The sequence below is a fragment of the Anopheles moucheti genome, chromosome 3 (genome assembly GCF_943734755.1).
Source record: "Anopheles moucheti chromosome 3, idAnoMoucSN_F20_07, whole genome shotgun sequence".
Lineage (NCBI taxonomy): Eukaryota > Metazoa > Arthropoda > Insecta > Diptera > Culicidae > Anopheles > Anopheles moucheti.
The window spans coordinates 90,685,899-90,711,073 of record NC_069141.1 but is presented as its reverse complement, the minus strand read 5'-3'; the positions used below and the strand labels follow the sequence as shown (position 1 = coordinate 90,711,073).

At 45.7% G+C, this 25,175-nt stretch overlaps 6 protein-coding genes across 8 annotated transcripts in view; 3 read left to right on the top strand and 3 right to left on the bottom strand.

Moving 5' to 3' along the window:
• Nucleotides 1–2,337: 2,337 nt before the first annotated feature.
• LOC128303181 (chromatin assembly factor 1 subunit B) lies at nt 2,338–4,996 on the bottom strand. The gene is made up of 4 exons (XM_053040048.1): nt 4,716–4,996; nt 4,457–4,649; nt 3,872–4,385; nt 2,338–3,807 (listed from the first exon to the last, which is right to left on the bottom strand). Exons 1-4 carry the CDS (start codon nt 4,848–4,850, stop codon nt 2,682–2,684), a joined length of 1,968 nt encoding a protein of 655 aa, XP_052896008.1. The 5' UTR covers nt 4,851–4,996; the 3' UTR covers nt 2,338–2,681.
• A 411-nt stretch (nt 4,997–5,407) lies between these two features.
• On the bottom strand, nt 5,408–9,294 carry LOC128300154 (uncharacterized). The gene is made up of 4 exons (XM_053036119.1): nt 8,002–9,294; nt 5,922–6,400; nt 5,694–5,859; nt 5,408–5,621 (listed from the first exon to the last, which is right to left on the bottom strand). The coding sequence occupies exons 1-4, from the start codon at nt 9,235–9,237 to the stop codon at nt 5,571–5,573; spliced, it is 1,932 nt and encodes a 643-aa protein (XP_052892079.1). The 5' UTR covers nt 9,238–9,294; the 3' UTR covers nt 5,408–5,570.
• LOC128300155 (vacuolar protein sorting-associated protein VTA1 homolog) lies at nt 6,835–8,025 on the top strand. Its single transcript, XM_053036120.1, has one exon. It carries the CDS (start codon nt 6,947–6,949, stop codon nt 7,877–7,879), a length of 933 nt encoding a protein of 310 aa, XP_052892080.1. The 5' UTR covers nt 6,835–6,946; the 3' UTR covers nt 7,880–8,025.
• Nucleotides 9,295–9,481: 187 nt separating the features above from the next.
• On the top strand, nt 9,482–14,955 carry LOC128305122 (integrator complex subunit 14). Its single transcript, XM_053042428.1, has 2 exons — nt 9,482–9,724; nt 13,135–14,955. The coding sequence occupies exons 1-2, from the start codon at nt 9,533–9,535 to the stop codon at nt 14,776–14,778; spliced, it is 1,836 nt and encodes a 611-aa protein (XP_052898388.1). The 5' UTR covers nt 9,482–9,532; the 3' UTR covers nt 14,779–14,955.
• Nucleotides 9,975–13,126, top strand: LOC128305121 (dnaJ homolog subfamily C member 2). 2 transcript variants are annotated; one of them, XM_053042427.1, is made up of 3 exons: nt 9,975–10,828; nt 10,909–12,283; nt 12,452–13,126. In XM_053042427.1, the coding sequence occupies exons 1-3, from the start codon at nt 10,467–10,469 to the stop codon at nt 12,746–12,748; spliced, it is 2,034 nt and encodes a 677-aa protein (XP_052898387.1). In that variant the 5' UTR covers nt 9,975–10,466; the 3' UTR covers nt 12,749–13,126. The 2 variants fall into 2 exon arrangements, with proteins under 2 accessions (XP_052898387.1, XP_052898386.1); XM_053042426.1 differs by having other exon boundaries at nt 10,909–13,126.
• The window catches only part of LOC128305123 (homeobox protein PKNOX1-like), a 50,307-nt gene continuing 39,733 nt past the window's right edge, over nt 14,602–25,175 (bottom strand). The window contains exons 2-8 of one of the 2 annotated variants that reach the window (XM_053042429.1): nt 23,624–24,318; nt 21,347–21,497; nt 20,995–21,264; nt 20,838–20,922; nt 20,156–20,775; nt 19,977–20,042; nt 14,602–19,891 (exon numbers count right to left, since the gene is read on the bottom strand). In XM_053042429.1, the coding sequence (XP_052898389.1) occupies nt 19,811–19,891; nt 19,977–20,042; nt 20,156–20,775; nt 20,838–20,922; nt 20,995–21,264; nt 21,347–21,497; nt 23,624–23,904 (1,554 nt within the window). In that variant the 5' untranslated portion in view covers nt 23,905–24,318 and the 3' untranslated portion in view covers nt 14,602–19,810. The remainder of the gene's footprint in view (nt 19,892–19,976; nt 20,043–20,155; nt 20,776–20,837; nt 20,923–20,994; nt 21,265–21,346; nt 21,498–23,623; nt 24,319–25,175) is intronic. The other variant, XM_053042430.1, reaches the window with a different exon arrangement.

Here is a 25,175-nt window from a genome sequence, read left to right as displayed (position 1 = left end):
GTATTAGAAACTCTTCTATCACGCGCAATGATAACACGTGAGAGCGGCTCAGCAATATGCATACTGGAGGGGAATTGATGTCAGCTCCTGTTTTGGATGCTCTCTTGGTATCGGAAATCTGAAAACAGCCGGTTTTGTATGGAATTTCGTATCAGCCGACGGTACGCAGCTGATTATCTCAGCTGTGCATACACACGCAACACAAAACCACACAAGGCGATCATACCGAATAGCAAACAGTTCCCCTCGCCTGAGTGAAATGTGGATACAGATCACACACGCTACACATAGCCACACACGGCGATCGTATCGCTCGCTCTCCACGAATGGTGAGAGCGAGCATCGATCCCGCATCGGATGCGAGCACCGCGTGATAAGACTCTCGCGTGATAAGCCAGGTATGCGAATGAGGGAGGGGATTTTTCATCTTGAAGAGAGCGATGGTGTGCGTTGCAGGGTTGGCGTCGTTGGCGTCGTCTGTATTCACAAGCCGTACTCGGTGTTGTTTTGGTCGGGAACAGCTAAGCTAAGCTATAATATGCGTAGACAAATTCGGTAGAGCTATCGAGTGACCGTCAAATGTTGTTGCTGCCAAAAATAACTTGCTGAATGAGTCAATTATATGAGATACCAAACGAGCCAAACAACATCACGCTGAACATGTCAAAAAAGTCCCCAAAAACCCTGCAAAAATATCCAACGTAGGGGAAACTCCTCTCTCACGCGCAATGATAACACGCCAGAGCGGCTCAGCTATAGGCACGCTGCAGTGACAACATGTTACCTCTTGTTTTGGATGCTCTCTTGGTGTCGCAAATCTGAAAACGGCTGGTTTTGTATGGAATTTCGTAGCAGCCGATGAAAAGTTTGGGCGAGGATGCCGTTTCATCCACCTTCCTTACCCTAGCGATCGCTCTCACGGGTTTGATGGTATGCAATGCAATACGGATGGGGAAATTTATGCCACGCCTTGTTTACCCTAGCGATCGCTTCACGGATTTGATAGTATGCGATGCAATAGAGATGGGCAAATTTATTCCACACTGCAGGTGTCACCGCTTGAAATCCATGCTTTCATTCAAAATTAACCACGTTTATTAAATAATACACCCAAATAATTATACTTACATATTGTGTTATCAATAAAAATACTTTCGGATGCTCCTTGTTGCGAAATGAAAATCGCGAATTTAAGAGTCGAAAGACAATAATTAATTTGCATTGCTGTTAGTATTTTCAGTTTTGTATCATTTGTTTTTTTTCGGTTTTTTTATTACACTCTTGCCTTTACAACAAAGTAATTTTGTTTTGTGTTTTGTTCGTATGTTTGATGAATGTGGTAGTTTTTCGCATTCCTTCCTATTTGTGCTATAGTGGACAGGGTGTGTTTCGGCATTTATGCTTCCATTTCAACAAAATGTACTTCATTTATCTAACTTGTGATGCTTTGTGATGCTAATTGTGATGCTTTTAAATGTTTGCATGACCGTGCAAGAAAACTTCTACCAACGCAGGCGCTATATTTGTTCGGGAGTTGCTATTTTGTTTCTTCTTATGTCAACGCTTCTTCTTATCTTATGTTATATGAAAAAAAACGTTATTTTTCACAAACTTTGTAATAATTATATCGCAACCATTCTTGCTTAAACTAAAATCAAAACAAACCCGCTGTTGATTCCCTCAGTTGTCCATACACACGCTACACATAGCCACACATGGGGAACGTACCGTACAGCAAACAGCACTACTCGCGTAAGCAAAACGTGGGTGTTGCCCACACACGCGCAACACAAAACCACACAAGACGATCGTACCGAGGACCACACAGTTCCACTCGCCTGAGTAAAATGTGGATACAGATCTCATACACGCTACCCAAAGCCAAACATGGCGATCGAATCGCTCGAATGGTGTGAGCGAGATCAGCTGTCGGTGCTACATCCAAGCTCACTACCGCGCGAATGAGAGAGGGGATTTTCCCCTTAAAGCGATGCAGGGTTGGCGTCGTCTGTATTGACAAGCCGTACTTGGTGTTGTTTTGGTCGGGAACAGCTAAGCTAAGCTATAATATGCGTAGACAAATTCGGTAGAGCTATCGAGTGACCGTCAAATGTTTTTGCTGCCAAAGATAACTTGCTGAACGAGTCAATTATATGAGATACAAAACGAGCCAAACAACATCACGCTGAACATGTCAAAAAAGTCCCCAAAAACCCTGCAATAATGGCCAACGTAGGGGAAGCTGTTCTATCACGCGCAATGATAACACGCGAGAGCGGTTCAGCTATATGCACGCTGGAGGGGAATAAGTGTTACCTCCTGTTTTGGATGCTCTCTTGGTGTAGGAAATCTGAAAACAGCCCGTTTTGTATGGAATTTCGTATCCGCCGGCCATAAGAGGCCCCTGGCGAAATTTGACCGCGAATTACCCGTGGGATGATTCAAAGTGAGTTCAGGAGCCCCTTCTTACTGCGCCTTTAGCTTTTCCTCATTTCAAGGGTCTCAATGCCCCCCAATTCATCTTTTTTAAAAATAAGAGACCCCATTTATAATTCCGCCCTGGGCCTCCAAGGGGATTGATCCTCCACTGTATTATATCATATTAGCTCACATGCTTAAATTAACTCTAATCCTGGCTATCTTCCACAAGGGAAAGTTGGACAACTACCTCACAGTCACGTTCATAAAAGTTTCTTTTTTGATTTCGGCGTCGATATCGTTCGAAATTCCACTCGTCGCGGTGTTTTCTGTGCTTCGGTGTCCGACTCCTTCGGCGGTTCGTTTGCAGAAGCAGCAACGGGCAACACATCATCCTCCCCATCGGATTCCACCAACAGCACAATGTCTTCCGTTTGGTCCGTTTCCATTGGACAGGGCACTGTAATCGTGTGTTTCTTTGCCCCAATTACGGCTACCGGTTTCGGTTCATCGATGGGCCAAGTGTCGTTAGCATCTTCCTCAGCGGTTGGTTCGATGACCGATTTAGCGACACCGGTCTCCAGTGATCGCGGATATCGACGGACAGCAATAGGTTTTGGAGAATTCTTTCCCACCGACGAAGCAGCTTGAGTTTGCTGTGGGTCACTCGATTTGTCTGCAGGTGTTCTCGGATGTCGTCGTACTGCAATCGGTGTTACGGGTCGATCCTTCTTCGCAGGACTGTCGAACTTTTCTGCGCTACTGATAATTTTGTCCTTTTCAATGACAAATTCCACCGCTTGTAATTCAACGGATTTTGCAGACTTTCCAACTGCTTGCTGCCCCTCGACATCATCACTTCGTTTTGATGTGTTTGCTTCTGGATTTGGCTTTCTTTTGATAGCAATCAATTGGGGCGATTTTTGATCTCTCTTAGCAGCATCAATGTCTTCCGACGAGTCCTTTTGCTTCGCTGAAGGTGACGGTGATCGCATGTTGGCCTTTGATAGTGGCGGAGGCGTACTTGGATTGTCTGCAAGAGATGTTTCAGACGCTGACGCTTCGTATACCGTTCCCAGCTCACCTTCGGCAAAGAAAATCAACGAACAAAAACCATCCGTACTAGAGACGATAAGAATTTTCCCTTCCGATGACCACGACATATCCGTAAGCCGGGTATAGTGGATGTTGGATATCAGTCCAAAGGGTGCAGCCTGTTGTGTGTCGTACAAATAGACAGAACTTTTGGTAGCCACCGCAAACACCATTCTGTACGGGAGCGGTATAAGAGGTGGCTTGCTTTCTGCGTGTGGGCGATGTTGGAAATACACCGGACAGAAGCGAACTGCGACCGTGTACTGATCAGGTGAAGGAAGCGTAAGGCAGGGTCTAAAACAGAACAAACGATTATAGTTGATACAGAATGTCTCATTATCATACGCCTTAAACTTACTGCCGAAGAGAGTTCCGTGCGAAAATGTAGGTAGTGTTCAGTGGCTTTGGAACGCCCTCGATTTCGGCAACTCCGGACGGTGTGACGATCAGATTTCCATCAGGACTGAAGCACAAACGCCGGAAGAATGTCTGCAATGTGTCATCGTGAAACAGCCGAACGGTTTTATCTCGCAGCGGATGCGCCTCCGGTACGGGTAGTACACATTTATTGCACCTGGAAACAACGCGTTTCGTTTGTACGTCGTACACCCGGAATGAGCGATCTGTGCTAAGTGTGGCCAGGTACTTGTTTTGCGGATCCCATGCAACACCTTGTACAAAGCCCTTGTGCTCCTGCAGAATCGCCTGATTTTTTCCACGCTGCACGTCCCACACGATCGCCGTATTGTCGACCGAGCCACTGATGAGAAATTGCGAGTTAGCCGACCACGACAGATCGTACACATCCTCCATGTGTCCACGCAGGATCTTCAGTGTCAACCACGTTTCCTTGTCCTGGTCGTTGGTCGTATCTACAATTCAACGACAACCGATACATGATCATCAGATAATTCCCATTGCCCATAGCAGGTACGTTACTCACCAAGAATGTTCAGCGTCTCCGTTTCTCCCTTCTGCTTCCATATGAAAATTACGCTTTCATCGTCTCCGGAAGCAAGCAGTTCCCCCGAAGGAGACCATCGTACCGCATTAACCGCTCGCTGATGTCTGGTAAGATCGGCCGCAAGTTCCAGATTAATAGTACCACACGTTGGGTTTTGAATCATGTACCAGATCTTGTGACAAATTTAAACAATTACTAGTCTATCGTACAATCAATGCCAGCAGCTCTATCTACTCACCAGCACATGCGAATCAGTCCCACCGGATGCCAACCGATATTGATGATCGCGATCGTTTGCTCCTTTCGGTTGAATATCCACGCTCAACACTGGATCGCGATTGTGCCATGATATTTCCGGAATTTGGCACTTCATTGCTAGCTGTTTCTGGCCGATTAATTTGAAAGGTTTAATCGCTGAAGAACAATTTGTTTGATCACCTTTCCTACAGCTGAAGAAAACAACAAATTGAGCGCGCAAACTTTACAACTGACAAACCAGCGCGTACTGTGTGACAGCCGTATGTCAACAAACATTTCGTTGCCAAGGTTACTACAGGCAATTAATCGATCTACAAATGTTTGGACAAATTCTGTCTCTCAAATTAAATTAGATGAAGAACATGCGGTCATGAATTGATCAAAATTTTATCCAGTCACGCAAATAAGCTGTAAAAGTTGCAAAAAAAACGATTCAGCACATGGTATCGTCTCATTGTAATATGCTCTCGAACAGATTGTTTATCCATCTTTGACCATACCAAAACGAGACGTAGAAATCGATAATTGTTTCGTTTCATCGATAAACTGTGCTTGATTTTTGTATCCCCTCCACTCAGTCTACGTTGTTTTAAAGCAACTTATAATAAATTACGTTCAAAATTTTCACCTGATAAGAAATGTTATTCACAAAAACGTTTATCTATTGTACAGAATTTAAGTAAAATCTTTATTCAATGTGAACTTCATTTCTGGGAGATACTTTTCTGTACACTTAATCCACAGAGCCGATCTCTTTCGTTGGCAACTTACGAGCTTGTAAATGTCTAGCATTTTGAAAATAACATCCAATCTGTATAAATTGTACCCCTCGTCGTCAATGATTTTTCTCGAAATACTTAATTTTTGCTTCTGGGTTCGGTACGATCTGGAAAAATGCATTACAACAGGTTAGAATACGTTGAATAATCGAAACTATTGTTTTACTCCAAAGGTTTACCGTATCCTGGCCTGGTTTCCATCCGGCAGGGCAAACTTCTCCGTGCTTATCCGTGTATTGGAATGCTTGCACTAATCGTAGCGTCTCATCGACTGACCGACCGACCGGTAAATCATTCATGGTAATCTGCCTCAAGATACCGCGATCGTCGATGATGAACAATCCACTGGAATTTCCAATAATGATGTTAACTGTAACCTTAACTATTTCCAAACAGAATATGCTTACCGCAAGGTGTGGCCCAGATCATCCAAAAACACTCCGTAATCCTTGGATATGGTGTGCGTAATGTCGCTTACCAGTGGAATGTTGATCGTACCGAGACCACCCTCCTTTCGCGGTGTGTTGATCCAGGCGAGATGGGTAAAATGAGAATCAATGCTGGCCGCAATTACTTCCGTGTTTAGCTTCTTGAACTCATTCACCCGGTCGGAAAAGGCAAGAATTTCTGTCGGACACACAAAGGTGAAATCGAGTGGATAGAAGAAGAACACCAAGTATTTGCCACGGTAGTCCGAAAGTTTTATCTTCTTGAAGGCACCATCCACCACGGCTGTAGCTTCAAACTCCGGTGCTGGACGCGAGATGACGGCTTTCGTGTACTGGAGCTTGTGGTCGACAAATCGGGGCGCTTCCTGTGGGTAGACATGTCCACCACCGAACGAGTGGCACGATCCTTGATCTTCCGGCACGGCTGCATCGCTTCCCTGTACAATAATGGCGAACGAAACCAATAAGCAACAGGCGGCAATGCCGGTTGTAATGATAGCCGGGAAATGTTTCTGCATCGTAAGATTTGCTATTTTGCTGTAAAACCGTGTTCGTCGAGCTTCCACGGCTTCTGGGGAAAACCTTTTTTAGATGTCACGATTAGCCACGCGTACAAGTTTCCCTATCAACCGCTGCAATCGCAGCAGGCGTCGACACTTTAGATCCCGCTTTTCGATTCTATTTCTTCTTGCGCTGGTGTACTATCGCTTATCATTCGCACGAAACAACAATAGCGCTGTTGCTGATTCACTCCCCCATACGCTTCTTTACGGTAGTAAACGCGCTCTGCAAGCAAAAACGAGAAAGCACATACCGACTATCGACGGTAAACAAAGCAAAAATACAACTGTCAAACTTATTTTCAGAAACGTCAACTCGAAGCATCATTACTCATCGCTACGAGTGGGCTATTATTGGCTTCAATTTTGTGTTGTGTTGTGTCTGATTTGCGTATTGACGGAGGAGGACGAACGAAACCTACAATGGCCGCAAATTTTCCACCCGTTCCACCCGTGCTAAAGCCCATTCAGCATTATCTCAAGACGGCTCAGGAGCATGATAACCGTGATCCAATCGTCGCCTACTGGTGCCGCCTGTACGGACTGCAGCTTGGCCTTAAGGTATCAAACCAGGGAATAGACGAACGAAAACTGCTGCTGGCATTGATGGATTGGCTGGAATCGACCAAGGCACAGATGGCAGACAATGAATCTATCACGAATGATGTGGCCGCTCAGGCATACTTGGAAAACTACGCCCTCAAGTTGTTCCTGTACGCCGACAAGCAGGACCGTGCGAGCAACTTCGGAAAGAACGTTGTTAAAGCGTTTTACACCACCGGTATGATCTACGATGTGTGTCAGATATTCGGTGAGCTGACGGAAGAAGTAACACAGAACCGAAAGTATGCCAAATGGAAAGCATCCTACATTCACAACTGCCTGAAAAATGGCGAAACACCTGTCGCGGGTCCTCTGCCTACCGAGGATGACAAAGAATTCGACCAGGATGCCTTTCTGCCGAACGTGGATCCTCAGCCCGGACCGAGCAATACTCCTGCCGCATTGCCGCGACCTCCGGCATCACCGCAGCCGCCACCGGTTGGCCCAACAAATTTTACTACTACAGACCCGTTCAGCAACGTAAAAGCACCGACCCCACCGAGCGAACCGGAAAAACCACCGGGAGGATTCCAACCTTACACGGGTGGACCTGTGGCAGGTGTGGCCGGCACACCGGTGGAAACGAATCGGATGATAACACCAGCGGGCGTGCAACTCCGACCGGAACAAATCACTAAAGCGCAGAAGTACTGCCGATGGGCGGAAAGTGCACTCAACTACGAGGATTTGAATACGTCGATCGATAATCTCCAGAAGGCGCTACGTCTGCTGCAAACCGGACAGGACGGCTAGACCAGTGGGGCAGCCGGATCTTTCTTTTGTTGTTTTAATGCTTAACCTAAACCGCTTGCATCTGTATTATGTACTCAGAGAACTAATCAACATTTTGCTTAATAAATTAAAACTGCACTTACCTGTGCAGGGGTATTTCGAAGAGACGTCGACGTTGCTACGCGGTGCTTTGCTTGCTGTGATGTCTTAATGATGGTCACCGACTTTTGCAGCAGTGGAATTGAATTTTCATCTCGCTTTTCTTTTGGCGATGCAGCCTGACTTTTCCGAGGAGGAGATTTTGTTGCGTCTTGTTCCTTCTTCACCACAACTGTTTGCTTCGGTGTGCTGGCCACGGCCAAACGCGTCCTGAATGTATTCATTTGTTCTTCGCTCAATCTTGGCTGATTCTTTTGAGGTACAACTCGCAGTGTTGTAGGTTTTGCGGATTGCTTGGCCGTTTGATTTTCTCGCACTTCTGTGGCTCGTTGTTTCGTTACATTTACGGCTTTAACGGGTGGCGAGCTTTCCAGAACGTTTCGTTTCTGTACCGTGTAGTATCCTTCTTTAATGCTAACAAACTGAATTTCGCTTTTCTTGCCATCGTCTTCAAGCTCTTCTTCGCTTTGATTTTCGTCATCTTCCAAATCCAACAAAATTTCATCGTCCGAAGCAGGTTTCGTCAACGGTACATCATCCGGTTGGTCTTCCGACATTTGTTCTGCACCTTCCTCTGCATAGAACGGGACTGGCTCCACCTGATCAATGTAATCGACAGAGTTGATCACCACCTCCTCAACTACTGCCCCATCAGAATGTTCCAACGAACTGCTTGACACCACCTGCAACCCTTTACTATCACCATCATCCACATTAACGATGCAGTACGTGTCATACTGCAAATCATCCGAGTGCTCCTGCTTCAGGAAGCTTTGTCTGACCTCGGGCGGCACATAGTGGCACATCTGCAGGATGTGATAACGCATACGCGTCAGGTTCAAGATCGTGGTCCATTTGCAGAACACACACTGCCGCTTCCGATCGTTGTCCACCGATTTGAAAAAATCATGCACAACCTTTTTGTTGTGCGACGTGAAAAAGGACTGCAGTTGACGCTCTTCCGCATCCACTACCGATGCCGATATCTCGTCCCGCGCTTCCGACGTCGCATCATTACACCGCTGCACGATGTGCTGCACCATTCGTGTGGCATTTTCACGAGTTTCCCAGCCGCAGAAGGTGCACTTTTGCTTGGTAGGGCCAGCGGACTGAAAATACTTGCGCACCTGGTGCGCATTTTTACGCTTTTGCTTTACTTTCAAGCCTATGTCCGGCTTCTCGTCAATGATTTCCTCTTTGGGGATTTTTAATTTCGGCATCTCGTTGAGGGAATCACAAATGAGCTGAAATATTTCAATTTAAAATACCCTCGCGGTACGCTTCTTGTTTGGAACTACTGATGAAAAACAACAAACAGCGCGTGAAAAATGGCGGAGACAGGATCTTGACGTTGTATCAGCGCTTTGACAGCTATTGTTTGACACATGCAAAAGCAATATCGCGCATATAAACATTGATTCACACCTCAAATTCAGAGGTTTTATGTGGTTTGCAAGTGTTTTTAAATGTTGGGTATAATTGTCTAGCGTGCAGTAGAATCCTCCGATCACCAGCATGCCTACAATCATCGCGTTGGATGTGTCGCTTTCGATGTCGCGCCCCATCCCAAACCAACCATCAAGCACCGGTGGATCTGGTAGTGTGGAATCGGATAATGTGCTGACCTATCATCACCTGGCCGTGCAGGGCATCAATTACGTGCTGGATTATCTCACCAAGCATGCCCGTTTGGAATACGTATCGTTGGTAAGTGCATAAATAGAAAGGTTTGGTAGATGTTCAGGGCATTGTTTACATTGCTTTGTTTGCGTGAGCGAGCGAGAAAGAAAGTACCGCACTACACGAAAGGAAAAAAGGGAGATAGACTCATTTCGAAAATGTCTGAGAAAAGATACCCCATGTTCGAACGCATGTTCGAAACCGTGTCGTTTGCAAGCTTCAACCTGCACCTCTAAACGCACGTGTGTGCACCAGTTTTACGGACCGAGCCGCGCTACCTATGTGTGAAGGTTTTCCGCGCTATGTCAAGTAAATTCTGTCTGTGAAAAATTCCTTCGCTCTTCGCACCCAAAAGCCCGGGGATTTGTGTGTTCCTGATTAACTGAAACGCGTCGAAAGAAGGTGGGTCTAACCGTCGCCCGTGCAGCGCGCACCATTAAAAGAGAGGAAATGTGCAGCAAACAACCCGATCCGTCGCCGTAGTTGCAGCTGTCTGGTGTGTCGTTTACATCGGTGCGATCACCCCACGTGTTTGAGGTTAGGTATCGGTACTGCAGCCCGTTTGTGGGATTGCGGCTGTGAAAAAGTGAGACGAACATTCGTAACTGTCTTATTGGTCGTCGTTGCTCAAGACAAAAAAGAACCGCTGCCAGAAGCCGACCCTACGATCCCCCCGACGGACTAGTTGTCGGGTGTTACATAAAAGACGGGAGAGAAAAGAAAGACGCATATTACACAGTGCGCTTCCTCGTACATCGTCAGCACCACCATGGCAGCTGCTAGTGACAAAAGCATACGGGCTTCTTCGGCCGTGCTAACCGTTGCACTGAGAACTAATTACGATCTGCGACGCTGTTCAGCGGGCACCGAATGGAACGAAGGTTTAGAATATCTACAATACCTTCACGAAACGAAACCAATCGTACCGAAATGCCCACCGACACGGGATGAACTGATCGCTTCCGGCGTGCTGCCGGCAGATGCGGCACAAGACATGACAACCAGCGCTGTCGATCCGGAAGCCCTGTTTGATGAGCTGTTCGAAGTTGACATCGACTATCTGAAGAGTTTGGACCCCAAGGATTGGAAAAATCAGGACCATTACGCAGTGCTTGGACTGAAAAAGATGAGGTAAGCATACATCACCATTCCTGCACGATGTGTACACGATTGCCTTTGTAACGCGTTTTTCTCTCCTCCATATTGTGCAGATTTGAGGCGACCGATGACGACATCAAACGGGCGTACCGCAAGATAGTGTTGAAGCACCATCCAGACAAACGAAAAGCGCTGGGCGAAAATGTAAAGCAGGACGATGATTATTTTCATTGCATCACGATGGCGTACGAAACGCTTGGCACCCTGAAGAACCGTCGTGCCTTCGACTCTATCGATCCCGAATTTGATGATGCGCTTCCGTCCCAGTCCGAGGTGGAAAAGGATTTCTTCGGCTCGCTCCGGGACGTGTTCAGACGCAATGCACGTTGGAACGAATCACGGAAATCAGCACCCCAGCTGGGCGACGATAATACGTCCCGCGAGGCGGTGGAACACTTTTACGACTTTTGGTATAACTTCCAGAGCTGGCGTGAGTTCAGCTATCTCGATGAGGAGGATAAGGAGAAGGGTCAGGATCGGGAGGAACGCCGTTGGATCGAGAAACAGAACAAAGCCATCCGGTTGAAGCGCAAGAAGGAAGAATCCGCTCGGATCCGTTCGCTGGTGGATTTAGCGTACAATAACGATCCACGCGTTGTCCGATTCAAGCGAGAGGAAAAGGAACGCAAACTGGCCGCTAAGCGGGCAAAACAGACCGCCTACCAGGTGCAAAAGGCGGAGGAGGAACGTGCGGCTAAGGAAGCGGCAGAAGCAAAACAGCGTGCCGACGAGGCAGAACAGAAGCGCATCGAGCAGATACAGATCGAGCGTGAGCGGACAAAGCGTATACTGAAGAAGGAGCGCAAACTGTTCCGCGATACAGCCAAGGGCAAGGATTATTTTGCGACGAACGAGAAGGAACGGTTGAAGCATCTGGAAGGCGTGGAGAAGCTGATCGATTCGTTCAAGCTGCTCGAGCTGCAAGATTTCAACAAGGAGCTAGCGACGGGCGGACGGGACGTTTTTGTTAAAGCGCTCAACGAGCTGGAGGCTAAGCGTGAGCAGGAACGAGTCGTCGCCCAGCAGACGGCACAGATACCGAACAATGCAGGACTGAAAGTGGTCAATCGGAAGGCCATGTGGACACACGATAACGTGCAGTTGCTGATAAAGGCCGTGAATATATTCCCGGCCGGAACGATTTCCCGTTGGGAGGTGATAGCGAACTATCTGAACCAGCACGGCACGGAACTGGGCGATATGCGGTTCTACGCGAAGGACGCCCTGAACAAGGCAAAGGAACTGCAGGCAGGTGATTTCTCCAAGAGTGACCTTAAGACGGTGGTTAACCAACAGGCGTACGAATCGTTCGAACGCAGCAAAAAGGATCTCAAGATAATCGACAATTCGGAGATCAGCATGAAGGAGGCAACCGAGGCAGCAGCGGCCAAGGAGAAGGGACAACATGAAAGTAAACCTAAGCCGGCGGTAGAGAAGAAATCGGTCGCCGCTTCACCGATGGTAAATGGCGGACCGAAGGGCCATGTAGCGGTGGAAGAAAATGGTGCCGCTGCCGAGGGCAAGGAAAATCGCAACAAGCAACCGAAGCAGGCTGTGAAACAGGATCAACCGCTGGTGAACGGAACGACGACGGAGGATAGCAATAATAAACTTAATAGTACTGCCCCGGTGACTGGTGAAGGGAAAACGAAACCCGCCGGCGGTGGTACGGCCGCCAAAAAGGAGAAGGATGCGAATCGGGTCTGGAGCAAGGAGGAACAGGCCCTGCTTGAGCAAGCCATCAAGACGTACCCGGTGTCGTGCGGTCCGGATCGCTGGGACAGGATAGCGGAGTGTATACCGAATCGGACGAAAAAGGATTGCATGCGGCGAGTGAAGGAGCTGGTCGATCTGGTCAACGCCAAGCGTGAGGCGCAGCAGAGTGTAAAGTAGAGGTGGGACCGGCGAGCTGGATGAGGCTTGTATAACATCTTCCCGCATCCTGCACCGTGTCGGACAACACCTGTGTACATAATGCTACCTTTTGGAACTTATTATAGCAGAACTAACACACATCCACATATGTACCAGAGCACACACACCCCGCCAGACAAAAATACAACTATTCTTTATTACAATACAATTGCGACCAACAGAACGCCTCAAGAAATTTGCAGACAATGATCGATTAAAATACGAGAACAAATCTCCAAAACTTTTTTTTCTACAGTCGTGTAGTGAGGAGTTGCTTTCGAAGGAAATGGCAGGGAGGGAAAGCTAGGGCGGAACGTATAACCTTTTTCTTGTTATTTGCTGAACCTTGTACTTCTTTCCGACAGATAATCTATTCGTCGTTGTACGAGGTGGTGGTGGATTTTACGCGCGATTACGACTCCATCCGGAATGCATTGCACAAGATCGAGCATTACGACAAGACGTGTCTGGAGAATGTGCTGGTAGCGGTGAACAATGCGTTTAAGGCGCACTGGGGCAGTCAGAACTACTGCCAGATCATCTTCATCACTGACTGTGGAGTGGGAATGGGTCCGAGTTCGCTCAAGAATACGATTATCAACTTACAGACATACAAGGCGACATGTGCGGCTGCTGCAGCAGTTGCCGCAACGACCGATGGGTCAAAGACAACGGTGACGGTCGGAAGCAACAGTGCCGCCATTCCGCCACCGGGCGAAAACCAGTGGGTTGGTTTCTCCTACCCAAGCAAACTATCGTTTATGTGCCTCGGGAGTCTGTCTACAGATTCCGCCTTTCGATGTGGCACGAAGCTTTACATGCAGCTGTTGGAAGTGAGCGGCCAGAAGGGACAATTGTTTATACCACGCATGAAGATAAAGCATGAAGAATCGGGTGGAGATGATGCGTCACCGATCACCGGAGATGATGGTGAGGACATTGTGAGGCAGCTGACGCGAGCGTCTGCGTTGGAATGCTTTGGAACAATGTGCGATATCAACTATCGACAGTTCGAAGCAACACTGCGCTGTGGAGGATACTTCCGGCTGGAAGAACCCGTTACCGTGTGGCCAGCTCCACTTCCTTACATCGCACGTGATGTGTTGGGTGCAGAGACAACCAAGCTGATGTCACGTCGGCTGGAAGTGTGCGGGTTTCTCCGAATGTCCGACATTGGTTCTCCAATGTCCGTTAGCAGACACTTGATACTACCACGCAGCGTTGCCGGGACGGTTGGAGCTTCGGACCAGAACGAAAGTGGAAAGCAGTCAACTAATGGTGGATTGAAGAACGGGCACGGCCATTCATCCGCCGAAGAACGTCTCGAAGCCGACATTAAGGCATTCTACGCCAAATCGGACGCAGCAGAACATCATCAGCACGAAGATCACGGACTGGACGGTACGGACGTGAACAAGGAATCGGTCTGCGTGCTGTTGCATGGCGCTCTAAAGGTAGAAAACATGGCCGCCTTGGTTTTGGTGGGAGATAATTGGTACGGGTTCATCTACTCGTACGCAGATGGTAAGAAAAAGTGGAACCTCATGCTGAATGTGCTCCCGCCCGGCAGTGACGTAGTACCGTGGTTGGGAGATCTTCGCTACCTCGGCACGCTGGAGGACGCTTTCCAGGGCGAAAACCCATCGTTCCCCATCAAGGCAGACAAGCGCAGCTACTCGCAAACTATTGTCGTTTGGATTCGGCACGCAAGTCTACAGTCCGACATACAGAAGGTATTGCGACATGCGAAGAAATTGCCCGAAAAGACTCAACACTTCTACAAGGAGCTGAACCGTATCCGACGGGCCGCATTATCGCTCGGGTTTGTCGAATTGCTCGAAGGGCTGGCACACATTTTTGAGCGTGAAATCAGCACCCTTCCGCTAAACGCTTCACCCGACTGTTCAATGCAGCTCACGCATGCCGCCATTGAACTTCGCAAAACGAACAATCGCGATCTGAAGTCCGTTATCCACGCACTCCCAACACAATACAATCAGCTGGCATAAAAAGCAACTAAGGTTTTGTCAAAATACGCACGACTGCAAAAGAAATAGATAAGTTATTTTCTACCAACAAACAATAACCAATTTCTTTCATTTCCGTCGTCGGTTCGTTGTGGTTTCTTTCCGCTTAGATTTCAAATAGTTTTATTCTCAGCTGTCATTTCTGGGTTTAAATGAGGCAACTTCTGTTCGGTTCCGCTTTTCTTGCGCTAGGTTTGCTTGCGTTTGCGCACACGAAGGGGATTTTCTTCTTCGCGCATTCACTTGAGTTTTGTAATGATCAATTAATAATATAATAGTATACATTTTCTTTTCGTTTGTTTGTTTTTGTGGGGTAACCATTTCCTTCCGGCATTAGTCAGCATTGCCGATGCCATCTTTCTTTGTAATTTTTTTCTTTTTACACCGATGTTTTCTTCTTTCCTTCACCCGCCCAGTTACTATTATTTTTCTTTTGAGTTTCGTCTTTCTTTTTCGTGTTTGTTACTCTCTCTTTGCTTTAGTTTATTTTGTCGAAATAGTGTAAGCTAAACAGGGTGTTGTGTACCGATTTTCTAAATTTTACGTTTAAATTTTTCTTTCTTTTTTGCAAACAAAGTAATCGTGTAGTGTGTTGGTATTGGGTTTCCCTTTACATGTACATTTTCATAAAGCGCAAACAAATAGCAAAAAACAAGCATAAACGCTCCCCCAAAGCGGAAGAAAGTGCGCGTTGCTCTAGGTTCGTTCCCATGGTAGGTATTTTGTTATGCGGTATACATTTTGTTGTCTCTAGATCTAAAGTTATGTTTTACGTACTTTTTAACTGAAGGTAGTTCTGTGTTGTCACCGTCAAGCAGCAATCTTGCCTCTCATCGCTATTCTACACTAGTTTTTTCATCTCTTAATTATCATATCCCCTTTTACTTCTCTCTTAATGGCACGGACGTTAAGTTATGTGTTTGCGTTTGCATGGCCTTCAAAATGCATTCATCCTTCTACAAAAAACAACATCTGGATCAGTGTGTTGGCTGTGATATTTGAAATCAACAAATAAACAATTCCTTCCTGATGTGAATTATTCTTTGGATTTATGTATGGATCTTTCGAAAAGAAATCTTATGAGAAGGAAACCGTTCTACCAAACAGTCAGTTTCGCTCTTCACTTCTATGGCCTTTATGGAAATAAGATTTAAAAGGACTCATCGTCCATCCGTTCACCTTCCTCTCTTCGATGAGACTATGGTACATTTAAATTAAAAGTGGTACTTTGAACAGGGAAGGAACGTGCAAATGATTATCCTTCATCCCCAAACGCACACCACCGACAAACACAACAAGCTTTCTACACACGTGGTTCGTGGGACCTACAGGCTAACGTAACATGGTAACATCTTTGTTTCTCGATTCTGGAAGAATGACCACGGGTGTTGAATGGGAGTTGTGTTGTGGAAAAAAAGTTTGTTTGGAAGAATGCTTCGGTGTGACGGGTTTCTTCCACAACTTTACACCGTTTAGCTTATTTTTTTGGACGGTGCCTGTTTAATGAGTTTCACCATTTACTATTTAGCTAACAATGGTTGCATTTTTGTTTGTTTGTTTTTTTTTAGTATACGTTAGTTAGTGTTCTGAGTGTGGCCATTGGAAAAAGAAAATAGTAAATTGTTAGCTCGAGAAAAGAAACGTTAAAATAAGTTGACGGTTCGATTCGAGACAGGGAAATTAGTGTACCTTTCGTTTTCCTTCTTTTCCATTGCTTTCCGCGCACAGTTTGTCGCTTTCTCTTCCATTCTCTTAACTGTATTAGGAAATGTTAATAAAAACCTTACACTACTAGGAATATATTCATGTATGTATATATATATATATATATATATATAGATATATGTTAATGTTAGAAAATAATAACGTAAATTTGTTATCTTCTATTATTTCGTTTGCCTCACTCACAATATGAATTCTTTGTTCTTTTGTTTCCTATTACGTATACAAGGTTCGCAGCAGAGACGATGGTATTTTGTAGTTTCACATTCTTCCTTCTTCAGCAAATTGCATCGTTTCCTCGCCGTTTGTTGAGTTTTGTTGTTTGCACTAGATACACTAAACAACGAAAGTTTTGTTTCGCTAATTTTCCAACACAAAAGCTTTACACACTTGGCATTCTTGGTTTACTTTCTTCTTTTGTGTTACGTCTTTTGTAGTTCACTGTTTTGTATTACTTTTGCTCTTGCTCTTTCTTCCTTCTTCGGTATACTGGGTCACTGGCCGTTGCGTTTCTGCTTATTTCAAATATGGTATACTTCAGTTACTTCGATGACTGGTTGGTTTTTGTTTTCGTTCCATTCTTCACACCTCGAGCTTGTCTTCTCTTTGTTTTAAGCTTAAAGATTCCTTTCGGAACATTCTATCGTTTAAGAGTGTGTGTACTAGTACTGGCATTTTCACTTCTTTTTACAACGGACACTTCATTTGGACTGTCCCAAATCGGTAACGGCAGCAGGTTTGTGTGGAGATGGGAAAATTGATAATCCAATAATGCAGTGCATCAAACAAAATGGTGATTTTTTGTTTCAAACTCAAGAACACTACTATTCCAACTGTATGGGGTGCTTTCTCTTCTTACGCCATTGCACCCTTCGATTGGAGCGTATTGGTACTGGTTTCTGATGCTGATTGCTGACGGGACCGCTTTCTGTTTCAACATTCCTTTTCTCGCTTTCGTTTCTTTTCATGGCGATATGGAAATCAAATAAATCTATTATCACAGACTTCACTCGTCCTTCCTTGCTCGTGGTATCAGCGTGTTGTTAATTTCCGAATCGCTGTTTTTCATTCACACCCATTCGCTATGGATCGCCAATTCGATTGTGAAAGAACCGGCCAGAGTATATTTCTCCTTGTGCATTTTCTAATTGTCCTTATTCACCGCTACTGAAACGCCGATTCCGATAGATTCATACTTACTACATAGTTTAACTTGCTTAGTTTTTGTTGTTTTGTTTCATTTTTCCTTTCCTGCTCTTAGTATACTAGTGTACGTATATCTGTTGCTTTGTTTCATTCTTTCACAGTAGTTTCATGTCACCAATTTAAACTTAGAAAACGGAACCTAATATGACACTTAAAAGTAACTTTCTTTTGCTTATCTCGTAGTGTATGCAAACGATCGTTTGCATCGATATATATTAAATAGAATATCTTTCCATTTCGATTTCCATTTTCTTCTAGCAGGATTGAGTGTTTGTTTCATTTACGTATACTTGGCTTGTTTGTTTTGTATGAGTTATCTTCGTCCTTGCCCTGCTGAGTATCTCCACGTGCTCGTTTGGAAGTACTATTTTCCACATTTGGGATGAAAAACTTCGTAGGAAGCAATTTAAGTGCTCTTTTTTCTTTCAATTATGCACCGCCTTAAAGGAAACAGTTTGAAATCTTTATCGGGCTACCTTTTTTAAGTGCATCATTCGTAATCATGCGGTTATCATCGTTGAGGGATTTTAATCTAACAGTCCACTCTGTGCAGGTTGTCGAGTTTGGGAGCTTACAAGCGTGCCTCAAAATGTATGCAAATGATATTTATTTATGTAATCGTCATCCGATTACATCGTCCGCTGGTCGCGATGCTGCTACCGGTAAGGTATAATCGAAGCATTCAACCAACCCCGAAACGCACAAATCCATTTCAATTCCGGCTTCTTCCCAACGGCGTTCGAACATTACACGAAACCACCTTCCGTTCACGCATTGCCGGTTCCAGATTTCGGAATACCCGGTACCATTTCCTCCATCCTCGATAATTGAGTTACCCTTATGCCGGGTGTTTGAAGACTTCTCAACACCCCAGTGCCAGGGAGGGGAGAAACCCGAAAAATAAAACCCACAGGTCTCCTGTTCCGTCGTCCTTTGCACCACGAACGGGGGTGGAGGCTCATTACGAAGGTAATAAATATTAATCAATTCAGACCTCATCATAGCGCACCGGCACGCACGAATAGTATCCTCGCTGGGCACACTGTCGTGACTTTTTTTTCGCTCGCTCACACATTCACCTTCACCATTAATAGCATTAACCGATGAAAGGATAGCGAAGCAGCTTGCAGTCGGGTTAATTAATAACCCACTTCACCCGGTTACGGAAGGAACTGGGCGGGCCTTTTCTCTGGAATCTGTGCTGTGACCGAAATTCGACCGTGGGTAACGATTGTCGCTTCCCGTGCGCTTGTGCGGGGTAATTCTGATTGGGATGAATTTGTTTGTAAATTGCATTTCTATTCAAATCGGATGGCACGGTACCACTGGTACAAACGGCCCAACACCAGCTGGCATGGCACTGTTTACCCACATTGATTGGAGCAATTACTCGACCACTGGCTCGCTTTCTACTGCTTGAATTCCATGTTGTTTTTTTTAAACAGTGAACGAAGGAAGGATTTTTTGTTTGCTCGACAGTCAAGCTGACAAGTTGATTAGAACACTCCTACCACGAAGGGATGTGAAAAAATCCCTCAAGGAAATGGGATAAAATCACGCCAATTTTTCCCCCTATTAATACTTCATCTAAAAATAGAAATCAAATTGAAACAGTTCAACACGGTCGAGTAATTACGCGAGTGGTTGTTGTTGTTGCGCATTCCTAACGCCCCTCAATTAATCGTAAAACATCGATTACGGTGACACTTGTTTGTGAAACATAATCTCGCGTACAATACGATGCTTCAGTATAAATCTAGTAAACAATGATTAGGCGCCCCTTGGTGACTTGATGACGAACAAAGGAGAAGGATTGTTTTCTAAAACACATACTTCGGTGCGCCTTAATAGACCATCCGTGTCGATCGGTAACGTAGAGCTTAGGACTTGATTGTTAGGCTATTTTTAACAGATGATGGCATGTTGCAAACAGTATTGCGGATTGGGTACATATTTCCTTCCAGTTTTCCATGTTGAAGATTTTTTTTTGTAGTTCGCCGTTTAAACCTGAGGTTGACACTCCATTCTGTAGTGGGTCTTTGGTGGACTAGGGTTGGCATTCAGCAAGATTTGGAGTTACACAATCTTACTCCCCAGAGTTGTCGGAGGCATTCTCCAGCATTGGTAGCAAGATACGTCGACGGGCATTAATGAACCAATTGTTTACCTGCAAACCACCCAGAACAAACATAAATGTCCATGACAAATTTCAAGCAAGTTCCAGCATTTCGAATTATCATTTCTGAGAGTACCTGCAGCAAGGTGAGATTGGTTTGGGCTGCTATCGCACGCTTTTCGTCCTCAGTAGGATAGGGATGCTGATAGATAAGGCCATGCGGTAAGACAGCACCAGGAGAAAAGAGGAGGAACAAAGAGAAAAAGATCAAAATTAGTTGAAAACATTGCAACGGCACGTTGGATTCATACTAACGACTAGATGCTGAAATAACCAAGCGCGCATTACGCTGGTAGCATGCTTCGGCAAGATGCCACGCTTCTGCCGTTTGCTCGAACTCGAATCACCGTCCCCGAGTGAGTCAAGCTCGGAATCTAGCTCATCGGAGCTCCCACACGGTGACAGCTGACCGGCGTATATGTCTAACGGTGAGGTAAGCGCAATTGCCGGTGGACATCTGACCGTGCTGAGAGGCATCGTATCGGTGTTAGGATGGATGGGTAAGTGGAACTGTTGCTGCTGGAATGCCACAGCGGCGGCGGTTGCTGCTGCGGTCAGATCAGTAGGTAGCAGAGTTCCAGTGGTACCGTCATGCAATGAAGACAATCCGGCAAGTCCGGGCATTCCAGCACCTCCTCCTAGTGGGAGCGAGTTTCCCGTGTGTGACAAGTCTTCAAGCGTCGAATTCTCCAGTATGATGGCACTGTTTGGTGACTGTATTGCTGACGATGTCTGCACTTGCTGGTGATGATGAAGTGAGTGCTGATCTTGCTGCTGCTGCTGCAACGCTGGATGGGGTAGCGAATGTTGTGGATTCGATGTCTGAATACCCGGACCACACGGACTACTGCAGCTCAGTAAGCCTCCCTTACCTCCTTGGAAGATTATAAACCCAATAGAACCAGTGTCTGGCTTGTGACCTCTACTAATAACCTACCTTGCATGTTACTGTATTCGCTTGTGTCACTTCCTTGCAGGTAATCCGTGTTCTGGTAATAGCCCTGGGCACTCCCGGAAAGATCCTAAAAGGCATTGTCAGAAGGAGTGCCTTGATTAATGCTGTCCTAAAAATGTCTTGGAAATCTTGGACCAACCTGTTCCGGACTGTTGATTGGACTGTTGGAGTTGGACAGATTGTTGTTGTGCTCGAGAGCATAGTCCGATCGTAGCAAGTTCTCCGACTGCATCTTACTACGCAGGCAGGCAATGTAGCGTGTGCAAAAATCTCGACACAGCTCCTGTACCTTCTCCAGTTCGAGCAGGTGTATTCGTAACACTTGCAGTGCCTTGATCATTAGTCCATCCAGCTCACTATTGTTCGTTAACAGGGGACGCTTTTCTTTCTCCAGCAGTTGTACGAAGGCCTACGGTTCGGGGGCATGGAGCAAACAAGGCATAGCGTTTTAAACCAAGTTAGGTTGATGCTCGCTGAGACCTACGATTTACCTGAATATCGCGGGAGAAACTATCTCCATCACTGGTGCCATTGTTGGATGACCCGTTTGGACTAGACGCGGAAGACGAGGAAGGAATGTAGCCCTGGGTGGCTTGTTCACATTTTTCTAACAGCAATGCCAGCAGGGAAAACAGAGGATGTCTGAAAGGGGTCGTACGAATGATGTTAAGCTGTTAGTAATTATATTAGTACATCGAATCCTGAAAAAAATGGATACGAAGTTAAAGCGTTACTCTGTCTTGGTTAGTCTCTGTCTCTGTTACTTGGTTTAGCTGTCAAGCTTATACTAAAGTCGTAATTTTTACAAGGATAGCCTACACCGTCCCTTATCGCACTCCAGAGATATTGAGGGAGATTTTCCTTCATGTAATAAAGCCATTACTATCGCATAACGCAGCGTAGATGCTATATACTTTACAATTTTCCTCCAAGTTCGTGACAATGACTGACAAGGTGATGCTGGCGACAACCGCCCGAGGAACCGGAACGAAAGGCGATTATCCTTCCTTTCGTCCTTGCGCTTTACGGCAAGGCGATGGCGGAAAACGTCAAAGATCCATTTCCAACTGACAACAAGCCATTTGCAGTCGTTGCAGTTCGTTTTTCTCTTTCGTGTTTTGTTTTGCATTGGAAATTTCTTTATCGTTTCAATTCCGCTCCCAGGACTCCTTCCCCCGTCCTTGTCCCCTCCCCCCTTGTCCCATTATGCGTCGATGCACTTTTGCTTATTATATATGCCGTAAAATCGTTCTTCTTGCCACTCCCTTTCTTCGCTATCTTCGAGAAAACTTGCCTGCTGTGCCCACCGTGTGCCGGACAAGAGAGGAAAACTCTGTCATCGTGTCATTTGTGGCCATTTTCCGTTCGATGAAGTGATGCAAAACGAGCAGCGACCGGGACCGGGACAATTTTACAATGTGCATAATACATTGTAGGAGCGAAGGCGGGTGAACCTCTCAAACATTTCCACCCATCCCGGTCAATCGTATCCGTATGCAAATCGTGCCACTTCGAAAGGGCTGCATTCAAATGCCAGTTCGTTCCCGGATCGAACGGTGGGAATGTATCCGAGAGTATGGCCCAAACACCGGAGCGTCATCTCCGAGCGGATATGCGCGGTAGTGATGGAGGAGGTGTTATGGTAAAATGTGTTCTTTTCCTCCGGATTTGACTCTCAAGTGCCGGTCATCGGATCGCTCACGTAGCAACGGTGGTCGATCACGTCTTTGAGATGCATTTTCACAAAACCATATGTGTGTAACAGCTCGGTTAGCGTTGGACCGTAGACGAAAGCGGTCGATTGCAGGTTGGTGGAAACCGTCGCCACAGACGACCCCGATTGTCTTGCTCCTATTAGCATTTCCATCTGTGTACGACTTTTTCCAACCGTGTAGTTTCATTCTTGTTCGAGGGGTTTCAGCATTTGTTTCGCGTTAGCTGCATTTGATTATTTTTAGTATATTGACGAATATTGCAGTGCCGGCGGTGGTCGCTGTAAGTTATACTTCGCCACGCTAATGTTTGGCCTTTGTTAGTTTCGCTGCTTCAAATTCCAAAGCATTGTATCATTCGCCATTGAGGAGCACATCTCGCATTCGTTAGCTGAAGAACGTCTGTTCAAGAGGCTATACACTTTAACGTGCCGTTATCGGAGTTATATTCATCATAAGAACTAATAGCGATACGAAATTTCAAATGATTAAAGAAAGAAAGTAAACCATAATCAGTACAATAAATTTGGTTTGGTTTGGTCGACTATCTTTTTTGAAGTCTTTGATGTTGTACAGGCCGGCGTTTGATGCTTTGATCTCCTGAAGATTTACCAACTATTGCATAAAAACTTTAGACTGATTTAAGGAATAGTTTGAGTTATGACGCTTAGCAGCATTTCGTCCGTCCGTCCGTCCGTCCGTCCATCCGTCCAATAGTGCCAGAAGTCTTCACATTAAAATTATAGTCAGTTTGAGAATTATCCCGAGAATATCTTCATGAAAGAAATTGCTTTTAATCAAATCATCCTTTCTATTCGATTCAGAGGGTGGGCAAGAAGCTATTGTTAATATATTTCATATTATAAGGAAATAAACTGTTGCTGCCTTGCATTCTTTCTGTTTTCGTCTCGCTGATGTCCTGAAGATGACATCATTCCAATTTAATGCCAAGATGCAGTAGACATGCAAGTGTTCAAAAGCATGGTCTTTCCCAAAGTCAAAGTCGTCCCACCACACAAACACAATAGAAACGGCAATAGCAATAGTTCTACTCACTTGTAGACCGCCCGCTTGTCAGCCTCGAATTGTGCCTGATCGATGTCGCTGAGGCCGTGTGGTGAGATGGTCGAACTGCCGGAGCCTGTGGAGGCCGTGATTGGCCCACTGCCAGCACCGTTGTTGCTCGTACTGCCGGTACTGCCATTGCTGTTGCTGCCACTGTTCACTGTGTTTCCGACCACGCCAGCACCGGTGCTTCCGGCACTGGTGCCGATTGTGCCCAATCCGGATGCCGTCACCGCCGACACCGGAACCGCCGTTACGCTATTTTCTTGCATTGTGCAGTTAGGTGCGCTGTATTGAAGCTTGACGAGGAAGGAAATATTGCGCCACCTCCACACGTACGAATCAGAATTTGAATATCCTTTTTTTAATACGTTTATCACAATATAGTATTTTACTGCAGGTGTGTGATTGTGTCGCTGTGTGTATTTTTCTTCTAATATTCCTGGATGCGATGTTTCGGGACTCAGCTGCAGTTTTTATCACCAGAATCAGCTTGTTTTGGATGACTTCACAAACTCATCTCGTAGCACAGTGTTTAGCCATTTTTCCTTCAAGTTATTTCAATTCCTTATCGAATGAGTTCTCTCTATGCCAACTACATTGACGTCAACTTGCAAATCGTCCAGCGATTGTTAAGACATTACTACCACCTGGTGAACAGTGCAGCAACAAGCATTAAACAGAATCTGCAATGAAATGGGGGAAAAATGTCAGAAATTAGTTTACGTTGATAAACCTGGCAATAAAGTTGATTATTAAACACAAAACAGGCACAAGGCATCTCATCTCCATTTGATTATTCATTCAAATTGACCCATTTTGCAATAGATCCCGTATCGCATTGCGCATCTCGTTTTATTGTTTATTTCTAATCTATTGATCTCTCTAAACAAGCACCGCATGTCTATTTAATATCCCGTTTTGTGATCGTTCATCCCTGCTGGAACCGTCACTTTGGGGACGCTCGCATATCGCTCTCTGTACAGCAGTCAGTCAGTGCTATCTGCGCGATTGAAACAAATTATGTACTACTCGTTGGAGACCACAAATCCAAACATAAAGGGTCATGACATGATGTCCTCCCAAAAAGTAGACTTCCCCCATTGTCCCCCGTCCCATAACCGTGAAGCAAATCAACCGAAATAAATTGTTATCGATGCACCAAAGCATGTGGTTTTTCGCTAACGAATACAAACAAAAAACAACCAGTCCCCAACTCAATTCCACGGCCGCCGAACAACCGTCGATAAATCTAATCCTAAAATCAGCGACCTGAAAAAAAAAGAAGCACACAGTTCGTCCCACAGTTCCCAACCCCACCCAGAGTGATAAACGATTCCCCACAAATCGAGAACCACCGGCGCTGGGTGAGTGAGTTCGCGGTTCGGAACCAATCAACAAACGCTAAAAGTAAAAATCCTAGGCACGCACACGAGCGCCAGTAAATCATTCCGAAATTCATCCCCATTCGCGAGGGGCGAGGAAGAATACCAAACAGGACAGGGGGTGGAACCGGAAGAACTTCACATGGGAGAGGGGGGGG